This window comes from Helicoverpa armigera, chromosome 20 (genome assembly GCF_030705265.1).
Source record: "Helicoverpa armigera isolate CAAS_96S chromosome 20, ASM3070526v1, whole genome shotgun sequence".
NCBI classification, from domain to species: Eukaryota; Metazoa; Arthropoda; class Insecta; order Lepidoptera; family Noctuidae; genus Helicoverpa; species Helicoverpa armigera.
This window is the reverse complement of record NC_087139.1, coordinates 5,107,112-5,118,182: the sequence shown is the minus strand read 5'-3', so window position 1 is coordinate 5,118,182 and position 11,071 is coordinate 5,107,112. Positions and strand designations below refer to the sequence as shown.

At 36.2% G+C, this 11,071-nt stretch overlaps 1 protein-coding gene across 7 annotated transcripts; it reads left to right on the top strand.

The window, feature by feature from the left end:
• The first annotated feature begins 476 nt into the window (after window positions 1-476).
• Window positions 477-9,942, top strand: LOC110379582 (serine/threonine-protein phosphatase 4 regulatory subunit 3). 7 transcript variants are annotated; one of them, XM_021339307.3, is made up of 10 exons: window positions 477-633; window positions 1,026-1,440; window positions 1,689-2,624; window positions 2,706-2,898; window positions 3,501-3,643; window positions 5,008-5,183; window positions 5,368-5,558; window positions 5,880-6,065; window positions 6,440-6,576; window positions 7,274-9,942. In XM_021339307.3, exons 2-10 carry the CDS (start codon window positions 1,144-1,146, stop codon window positions 7,373-7,375), a joined length of 2,361 nt encoding a protein of 786 aa, XP_021194982.1. In that variant the 5' UTR covers window positions 477-633; window positions 1,026-1,143; the 3' UTR covers window positions 7,376-9,942. The 7 variants fall into 7 exon arrangements, with proteins under 7 accessions (XP_021194982.1, XP_021194983.1, XP_021194977.1 ...); XM_021339308.3 differs by having other exon boundaries at window positions 5,368-5,570; window positions 6,440-6,549; XM_021339302.3 differs by having other exon boundaries at window positions 5,368-5,570.
• The last annotated feature ends 1,129 nt before the right edge of the window (window positions 9,943-11,071 follow it).

Genomic DNA, 11,071 nt, shown 5'->3' with positions numbered 1-11,071 from the left:
TGAAGGTATGCCAGTAAATGTTAAGGGTTGAGGTGCAAATAATGACAGACAAGAATGGATGCGGAAAGTATATTGCGCTAATACGAAATAAATTAGTAACAAGTGACCCGAAGAAAATTAATTACTCAGGAGTACTCAGCAAAAAAGCTAAACCATCTCTTTTAATGTATATTTTAATGTTTGCTGGTCTAGAAAATTAAGTGGACAGAATCATGATGTGCTACATACGTTATTTGTATCAGTAAACGACATAAACCGAATAGTATCACAATATACATAAACCCAACAGGAAAAAAAAAGTTTCATTCTTGGCTGTAAACTTGTTGCCTTGGCTTCATATAATATTGAACGATGACAAAAACCATTTTGCCCAAAAAAAATGTTTAAATCTAATAATTTTCTATTAAAAAAACACGTCAGTGGCGTAATTTTCAGAAAATGCTTAAGAAATGATAAAAACAGTTGTTTATTTTCAAAATTTCGAGTTAAGTTGTTTCGTAACACGAGAAATATGTAGTTTAAATACGGTGAAATTTGAATCACGCGCCTTTTGTATTTCGATTTGAGAACCCCGTTTTTGAAGCGTTGTTGTGAATCCAATATGGCGATATTTGATGTTGTACTATTTTGAAGGTACGTCAAATTGACGATTCTATAATGATAATTCCGGTAAATATAATATTGTTAAAGAGTTTTCGACGCCTACTGAAGAGTTTTAGTATTAATTGAATAAATACTTGTGTTTTTACAGTGTAAGAGAAAGCTTACAGTTTGTATTGTTTTGTTTGTGATTTCCGATATTTTAATGATTATTCCATTGTTTTACAAAATTATAATACGCGTTTTCATGTGGTTGTTATAACTATGTATCGAATCAGTTGAGCAAAACGCGATTAATGTGTAGTCCCGTCGAAGTTAGGTGTGTTTCACATAAATTGAAGAACAAGATGGAATGTAATTACGGTAATTACAATCGCGAAAATTACGTACTGATTTCTTTACAAATTGTGTTATTTTTGTTACAGAAGTGCACATGTTTTTATACAAATGGGAGTTAAGTAATTTATTGTAGAGGTGCATTAGAATAGCGCCATAATAATTGATTCATTACTTGAGTACATAGTGTTTAGAGCGCTGACTATCATGACAGACACGAGACGAAGAGTTAAGCTTTACGCTCTGAACGCAGACCGACAGTGGGATGACAGAGGAACGGGACATGTGTCGTCATGTTACGTAGAGAGGCTGAAAGGCACCTCTCTACTGGTGCGCGCAGAGTCCGACGGGTCCCTTCTCCTAGAGAGTAAGATTCAACCCGATACAGCGTATCAGAAGCAACAAGATACCTTGATAGTATGGTCAGAAGGTGACAACTTTGATTTAGCATTAAGTTTTCAAGAAAAAGCTGGCTGCGATGAAATATGGGAGAAAATTTGTCAGGTAATTTGATGTTGTTTATCTTGCTTTTTATTCAAAGGAACTACTCACTGTATTACGAAATTCTTATAGGAAACTAAGTTAATGTTGTAAACGTAGACTTTGAATCACACTGTAAGGAAATTGTTAGGATTGATCTTAGAACAATGTAGCAGTTACTCAATATTATCTTTTATCTGTGTATTGACATTGACATTGATAGGTGGCTTATGTTATGATGTAGTATGTTTAGCATATGAAATTACTTTCAGGTACAAGGAAAAGATCCATCAGTTGAAATAACACAAGACATAGTTGAAGAATCAGAAGATGAGCGGTTTGATGAGATGTCAGACAGTGTGCAGCCTGTGGAACTGCCTGCATGTGAAATGGGCCGTCTCGAGGACATCAGTGAACTTGTGAATAGCTGTCTGGTATCACCAGCTCGCAAAGACAAGCTTGCAGCTGCCCTGGAGACACAGCATTACATCAAGAAACTACTCAACCTGTTCCACATGTGTGAAGACATTGAAAATATTGAAGGATTGCATCATCTTTACGAAATATTCAAAAGTATATTTCTTCTCAACAAAAACACACTGTTTGACACAATGTTTGCTGATGATACTATATTTGATGTTGTGGGTTGTCTAGAGTATGACCCAAGTTTGCCTCAACCTAAGAAACACAGAGAGTATTTGCGAGAGCTAGCCAAGTTCCGTGAGGCCATTCCTATAAAGAACAAAGATTTGCTAGCTAAGATACATCAAACATACAGAGTACAGTACATTCAAGATATTGTTTTACCTACTCCTACAGTTTTTGAGGACAATTTGCTAAGCACATTGTCCAGTTTTATATTTTTCAACAAAGTAGAAATAGTGAAACTTATAGAGGAAGATGAGAAATTTTTGACAGACCTATTTAAACTTCTTATGGATGATAAGACACCAGATCCTAAAAGACGGGACTTGGTTCTGTTTTTAAAGGAATTTTGTAATTTTTCACAAAACTTGCAACCTCAGGATAAGGATGCTTTTTATAAAACTTTAGTGTCTCTAGGGATCCTGCCAGCATTAGAAATCACTCTAAGTATAGATGATCAGAAGACTAAGACTGCATCTATAGACATTTTAACTTATATAGTCGAGTTCTCCCCTTCCGTAGTGAGGGACCATACACTACAGCAGGCTAACAATACTGAAGAGGTATGTACAATAACTCATTTGTTGCAATTTGTGTCAACTTGTTACACTACTGTGTTGCAATAACCAACTCTTTATTTCTAGGAACAAATGTTGCTAAACATAGTGATAGAGCAGATGCTCCGAGACAGAGACCCGGAACTGGGTGGTGCAGTGCAGCTCATGGGAGTCCTACGTATACTCCTGGACCCTGAGAGCATGCTGGCATCAGTTAACAAGAGTGAAAAGGCAGATTTCTTAAACTTCTTCTACAAACACAGTATACAAACCCTAATAGGTAATGTACCCTTTCTATGACTCATTGTGTGTAAATCTCACTTCAAACAGTTTCCTAGAACAGTTTAGATACTAAAATTACAACAAGTGTACTGTGGAAAATTCACTTACAAAGATTAGCAATTCTAATTATGAGTTACAATATACACTAGATTTTATTTCATTCTAAAAATATGTCAATGAAAACTGGTACAGAATGCAAGTTGGTATGTTAATTTGTTGTCACAAGATCATTCAATGTGGTCCTTGTCAGTTAATTGCTTTCGAGAGTGGAAGTGGTTTGTCAGCAGTTAGTTTACTATGTTTGAAAAAAGAGCTTTTCAACAATAATTTCTAAGGTATTTAATGTTTTTTGTACATAAAAAATTAATTGTACAAATTGTGCAAGGATGTTCTACCCTACTGCAACAAGTGAACTATTCTCATTACAATTTCAAATGATTATATTGCCCATAATAAACACACACACCACAGAATGGGCGAGTCTTTGATTTTCTATACATACTCCATGAGATCTCCATAAACCTACAAATCCTAGGGAGCAATCGAAAAAGTTCCTAATTTTTCTTATTTCTTGATAATAAATATGTTTGTCTTTTACAGCTCCTCTATTAGAGAACACCACAGGTGAAAAACCCCTGAAGGAGGACTATCACACGGTGCAGCTACTGGGACTTGTACTTGAACTTCTGGCCTTCTGCGTTGAGCATCATACATACCACATAAAGACCTGCATATTGAATAAGGTAAGAACTCTTTGCTGTTAGCTATGGTTTCAAGTAAACCATAGACTATTTGTCTTTTAGGAGTTACCAGTGATAAATTGACAGTTCATTCTACAATTTAAATGACCTATTTATTATAGGCTATAATATATTGGAATTAAGTTAATAGGTACATACACACCGCTAAAATTTATTCTGCATTGTAATGTTGATAAACAGAAGTTTGGAACGTAATCTAATGGCTTGTAAAATTGATATGTCACCATGATTTAATTATACATAGTGTGCTTAATTATACATGGTTTTAGGATTAGGAAGTTACGCCTAGTGTTAGTGTGCAGTAGTAAGGGTTCATATTTCACAATAATCGGTGCTTGTATAATAAGTAGTATGAATGGCTATTAAATTTCTATTTCATGTCATAGACATTCAGTTATCATTTGATTATGTAATTTATGTAAACAAAAAGTACATTACAAATGTGAATGACATGACACAATAATCTCAATGATTAATAGGGTTTGATTTGTAATGCAGATTGTCAGAAAATTTTCCATTGCCTCCACTTTGATAGGATTATCTACTTGGGGTGCATAGTAAACACTAATCTCTGTTTTGCATAATTTCGTAGATGAGAGTTATAAATATAGGTTTCTCATATTTGTAATTGGGTTTTTCCCCTGAACATTACTTGGGTTGCCTTAATATTCAGAAGCGGAAAAGCTATCGAAAAATAAAAAAATGACTAACAGTTTCTCATTTATTTGATTTGTCTGAGTGCGACTTTTGGGTTTGTCTTCATCATCGCCTTTCTCGTTTAGATGAAAATGTGATTTACAATCTTGTTACTGATTTAAAAATAAGCTAAGTAAAAGCTATTCAACTATTTCTCTCAAAAAAGCTATTAGGCACAGGTGTGCCCGATTTGTACTGAATTGGACAAAATCTACAACAATTTATTTTCCTCTCTGAATGAACAATGGAGGTTCCAGTAAATAAAACTGCCCGTAAAATCAACCATTTTTATTCACACCTTGATTTATGTTCAAGGTCATCTCTTGTTTAATGGCTCCTTTCTTTACGATTTCCATACCAAACGCGTAAAGTTATTTATTTCTGACGGTTTCCCGAATCCGCTGCCGGTTTTTGTACGCTTTCTTTTGGCGGTATCTAGCCTATTTTTGTTTTATTCCATAGTTATGTCACGGCATTCGTTTTGTCGACATTTTCAGGCTGATTGCCAGCTGGTTATGCTCATTATGAGTAGTTATTAGAGAAGATTATAAATAAAAACGGTGAATTGTAAGACGCGTATAGGTCAAAGTACCTTTCGTTGTCTCCTTGGGGCTGAATGACGTAAATAACGGTGTATCGTTGATTTTCAGGATCTACTTCGTCGCATACTGGTGCTGATGAGGTCGACACACACGTTCCTAGTGCTGGGCGCGCTCAGGTTCATGAGAAAGATCATTGCACTCAAGGATGAATACTATAACAGATACATTATTAAGGGCAACCTCTTTGCACCAGTTATAGATGCTTTCCTTAGAAATAACGGCAGGTATGTAGCAAAGACTTTAAGATTGTCTTGTAAATTTTTACTAATTTTTAAGCTGAAGATATCGAAAATGGTCCACACCACTTTCGATATCAACTTCAGAAGGAAAAGTAACAAGCTTTCATTATCTCATTCCTAAGTCATCCATATCAACATTTTTCCTAATGCTCGTCTTAACAATTTTCAGATACAATCTACTAGACTCTGCAATACTAGAATTATTTGAGTTCATCAAGCTGGAAGATATCAAGTCACTATGTTCACATGTCGTAGAAAACTATGGAAAGATCTTAGAAGACGTTGAGTATGTGCAGACATTCAAAGCTTTAAAAACACGGTATGACCAACACCAGGACAAGCTGAAAGAGAGGGATCGAGGTGAGACCACATGTAATTACACATTTTATATATTTATTAGTTTATAAGTTAGAAACATCTGCAAAAACAGGTTTTGGTTTCTGCGCAAGTATTCTTTAAACTGCTAGAATCATCCTGCCCTGGTTTAATTTACATTGATACCAAAAGTTACCTCCATTTGATTAATTTATGTTGTAATTTACGAATATGTAACTTCTTCCACATCTCAACTTTGCTGGGAGGGACTAAGCATGAAGCTTCCTCTCTAGTATATTATTGTTACACTATACCAAACATTAAGACAACAGACAATTACCATCTAACCATGTGTATCTCCCACAGTGAGTGGCAGCGTCGGCGTGGCCGAGGCCGTGGTACCGTCTCTCCTGCGCACGCGCTACAGGCGGGAGGCGCGGGCGCCGGACGACGAGGAGGAGATGTGGTTCAACGACGACGACGAGCTGGACGACGAGCCGCCGCTCGAGCAGCCCGCGCATGCGCACCCGCATCACGCGCTCGACGCTATCGGTAACTGTTTACTTACGTGCCCCTTATCGCCCTGACCTTTCGAATACGTAACTGATTCATGATTAGCTGTATTATTATTTATGTCGGTTATTTACATTTTTTTTCGCATTTGTTTGCAAACAAATTGTGTGACTAGAAATTGGTTGATCCGACTTTCATATTAGTTGATAGAAATTAGACTCGGTATTTTTTCTCGTACCAGACTTAACCTAAGTGAAGCAGAGCGGAGAAATTTTTAAACAACGCTCCGCTCCGGTTTGGTCGGGAACTTTATGTGACGTCAGTGTTTTCTACGAAACGATGACGACACGCAATGTAAATAAGTCGTATTGTACTTCTTATTGGAAGTCTACAATAAAATTGTATTTTTACAGGAAAAATAGTTGAAAAGAAGGTTTGCTCGAATACCGAAACAGTAAACGGGCCGAGCAGAGTCCTCCTAAGCACTACATCGCCCAGCAAGCCAACGCACACTGACGTTCAGGTATCCTCGCCCAGATTACTCAATAAGGTAAACTTTTAGTTCCCTCACGCCTCTTCTCTGCTCGCTTCGCTGGGATATCATGTAATGTGACAATAATCTCGAATCAGAGACAAAGGACTTGCATGTAAACTTTGAAATTCCTAGTGCGGTGTGAGATCTACATTCACCGATATTTTTCTTCATGTAATTTCAGTAGGTGGATGGGATTTTGATAGTTGTTAGATGTGTCTTTGTTATTATTTATCTGCAAATATTTTGAAAGGGGTCTATCCTTTGTTTCTGTTATTTGAGGAGCAAATCATTACTGTACGCATACAGTCAAGTCACACTAAAAGAGCATTAAATATCCTTTAATTAAAGTCTGGTATTGAGGCAGAACTGGATAATTCGCAGTCTGTCTAGCTAGTGTGATTTGTCCTGTCTCCATGATAACATCAATCTTCTAATATGTTTAAAACATGAAAGGCGTGGTTGAGGTGTTCAAAATAGATTGGGTTTTGTTTAATACTGAGTGATTTTTATGCTAATAAATACGTATCACTATAATTCTTGAACTTTTTAGATTCGCTTTATTTTAGTGTTGCTTATCAAACATAATTCGTAAAAATGCTAAGTTTCAATCGCCAATTTTCCGAGTACAAAGCCGACCCTGCTTTGCCTTATTCCCGAGCTTGTTTGATGATTGCATTTGTGAGAGTTTAGTACATTGTGTTGTATGTAACAGGGGCTGGTGGATTACGACGGCGACTCAGACGAGGAGGAGGAGGGCGGCGGCGCGGGCGGCGGCGGCGACGAGCGCGACGCCAAGCGGCCGCGCCTGGCGTAGTGCCGCGGCCGCCGCCTGTTTCAAGGAATATAACCACTGAGCCGCCCGCCTCGCTGCGCTGTGCACGTGTCCCAGTGAAACCATGGAACATGTCGTAAGATTAACTTTACTGTACGCTGTGGTATTTATATCTGTCCGCGGTGGCACTCTGTCGCGACTCAGACGCGCCGTGTCTGCCTGCGACAGAGGCCTCGTGGCGGGACAAGGCGCGGGGCCGAGGCAGCGGCCTCGCCGGAGGCCGGACATGGCGGCACCTGGACCGATGTGTTCAGGATGCGATATTGTGATTTCTAGATTCTAAGGTTTCACTATCACTGCCATCCGTAGCTCTTCCATCTCCCTTGTGTCCCCGTACCTCGCCCTCGTCACGATTTCCAGCAGATTGCATTTAAATTCGACACAATCGGTCGTTTATACTTGCTCTCGTTAGTTAACCGCTAGACAGTTAAGTACCTCCAGCAGCTGGGTTATGTCCATTATTTGTAAATATGAAGTGCTGACACTCGAGTGTTCGACGATAGTTAGTTAGTGTATGAAGTTCTTCATACTTTGTAGTGTAATAATATACTTCAGATGGCATCAGAAAGTAGAACAAATAGGTATTGGTTACAAGGTGTATTTAATGTGAACTAATTTTAACGATTAGGTTACTTTTGTCAAGGATTGTAATCACAAAAAGTACAAAGAAAATATGAGTGGGAATTAAAAGTCTAATAATAAATAATAATAGAAAAAAGTAAAACACCCTGAACGCGATATGAAAATGTAAAAATGTACGTATTTATAAAAATCTTAGTTTATGAAGGATCACACGACCAATCTTTTTTTAGAGACATAAAATCATAATCTGTGCTGTGGAATTGTTATTCAATAGTGCGCTACCGTATCACGACAGGTTGGCATCCAATAATCTGTTGCCAGAACTTCATCATATAATGTGGTTATCATTGTGAAATAGTTGTCTAACGGACATCAGCAAACACAAGTCAGCCGACGAAATAAGATTCGTAGTATCAAATATACGAGTTATTTATTCTCATTATTTTGCATTCCTTCTGTTGAGCTTCGTGGAGATTACAGTTTGTATTTTCAATAATTATTTTTTCAGTACTCATTATTTACACAGGCCTTGTTTTAAGCATGTAGTATATTTGCGATAGTAATCTTATTTGATTTTTATTGTAAACAATCTCCGAAAAGCTCTGACTTTGTTGAGAGTAGAGAATAGTTTTGTATGACTTATTATTTTTGTTATATTTGCATGACCCTTAATATGAATGATACTAACATTTTAACTGTTACAAATAAGCAATTCCTATTTATAAAAATGTTCTGTATGCTACTACTAAGACAGGCATTTGTGGCATGTTGTAAGTAGTTAAAATGTTACTAATTTTTCAGGGTAATATATTTTATTTGAACTGAATTCCCAAAGTGTGACTAGCAATTTATCGCTTATGACGATTAGCCAAAATTAAAACTTATTGTAATGGGGTTGTGTTTAGGGACACGCTGACTGTCCTTATTAAGGTTTAAATTAAAAATAACATAATTATTAAAATTATCACTGGTTATTCTGTTATATTAAAAAAATCACAAAGTTTTGCGTATTTACGTAGTTGCACCCAAATTCAATTGTTCTCAATTTATTATCCCACTTAATTATGTATTTTACTCTTGGAATAATACTAATTGGACAGTCAGCGTGTCCATTTGTGTTAGATCTGGATCCTGACTGTTACACTACCAAAATCTTTGTTAGAAATGCTACCAAGTATGGTCCTATGTATGCAAATGTTGAACAAAAACGTTCCTCTTTTCTACATAAGTCCTTTTGTTTTCATTGGCAGCTACGATTTCCTACTAGTTGATTTGTTAATAAAATATTGTACAATGATTTTTACGCTGTCTAATTTTGTTTGCTTATAATCTGTTGTAAAATAAAATTTTGTAAAACTCTGATTGGCTTGTTTAGAATGTTTTTGGGATCCAGATTTACCATGTTGTTTTGATTTAGAAGGCAACGATACAATATTAATACGTTGGCTGCCGGATTATTGTTGTGTAATGTAGTGACGCCGTGTCACTGCGCAAGGTACCGGTGACGTCATCACGTGTCGTAACACCCGCCGCCAATGTGTTAACTTGTGATTAAGAACATCAGTGATTTATATGAATTCCTTATAATATAGATTAAATGTAGGTATATTTTCCTATAAATCCCTGACTGTTGGGAATGCCAGTGACGGATCCATTTCATCACCACGGATGCAGGCACGGAAAAGACAAATGTTCTTTTTGTTTTATTTATTGATATAATTGTATGTTCGACAAGAATGATTTTGTTTTATCTGATAAATTCTGCTCTTGAGAAGATTGTGTAATGTCATGAAATGGATCCCACTAGCGCCATCTTCATATTGCCTACATTAAAAATGAATTATAAAATCAGTATTAAATTTTTCTTTACTTTCAACAAACTGTTTCCTATCTTTGCTTATATGATTGTTTGTAGCTTTTTTACACTGCGGAAGTAATGTGTATGTGATAAAATTATCTGATTAAGATCCATTTTATTTTATTACTATAAACCTCTAGTTTTATCATTCGTATTTTGTAAATAATATTAGATTTTGTAAAATACACTTAATCTGGTGATTATAAACATCTATCTATAATAAAATAAATATTTTGCATAATCACATGTCGCCAGACACGAGTTAGATGGAGTGGTCCAAACCTTATTTAACACAAACAACAATCAGTACTGATCTCAGTTCAAAGTCGATAACTGGCTTCCAATTAACTTGTTAATTTCAACCCTAATACAAATGTAGCAGTGCTCAAATTCGATATCTGGTCAAGGGGTTTAATTCATTACGCGTTAGTGTATTATTTTGCATTTCCATAATGCTCTTCCATATGTATCAAAAATATTCTAACTACTATAGATACTTTCGTAAGACCTAGTTTTTTGTAGTTGCAAGTTTAACTTAAGATAAATTTCAGAAATGTAAATATTTCTGATTTAGTGTGACACAAGATGCGATGGAGCCATATTATCAAAACATATTGATTATTATTTTAAAAGCATAGCTTGATATGATACATTTAATATTTTTTAGTTAAATTGAATAATGCTCGTGGAGTGTATTATATATAAAAAGTGTGCAACAGTTGTCATAGACATTGTTCATAATATAATTTATATTATTAGCTGTATTGTCTGTCGATTATAAACTCCTGGCGGCATGATTATTCGATTAATGTCTGCGAACAGCGCACGCCACTGTGATGTTATGGCCGCGGCCGGTGGCTCGCTACGAGCATACAGTCTATGCATCAGCCGGCCCGCTATTTACTCTGTAGCATGCTGCAGACACGGCACAGCTCGTGCAGTGCCTGCGGTATGCCTCGCATTAACAAAAGGTAACTGAACTGAGCACAAATACAACAGTATACTTTCTACACAATCTTGATACTTTCAATAAACAATGTTTCGGGTCTAATTTCCTAATTTTTCACATTATTATCATTTGACTACCTTGTGTAACGTCTCTAAAATACATATCAATTTTAATATGTATCTGAAAAGAATTATTGATCTCTGTCATAAGATTTTACATCTTAGCAAAGAAATCCGCTACCGCCACTATTGTAACTGTAATATGATGGTCACACTTCTATATCAGTGCA

Bases quoted from the DNA above. Each gene is read 5' to 3' on its own strand.
- LOC110379582 (XM_021339302.3), top strand. From the start codon at position 1,144: ATGACAGACACGAGACGAAGAGTTAAGCTTTACGCTCTGAACGCAGAC. The intron at 2,625-2,705 runs GTATGTACAATA...CTTTATTTCTAG, and splicing joins AGGCTAACAATACTGAAGAG to GAACAAATGTTGCTAAACAT. The intron at 6,577-7,273 runs GTAAACTTTTAG...TGTATGTAACAG, and splicing joins CGCCCAGATTACTCAATAAG to GGGCTGGTGGATTACGACGG.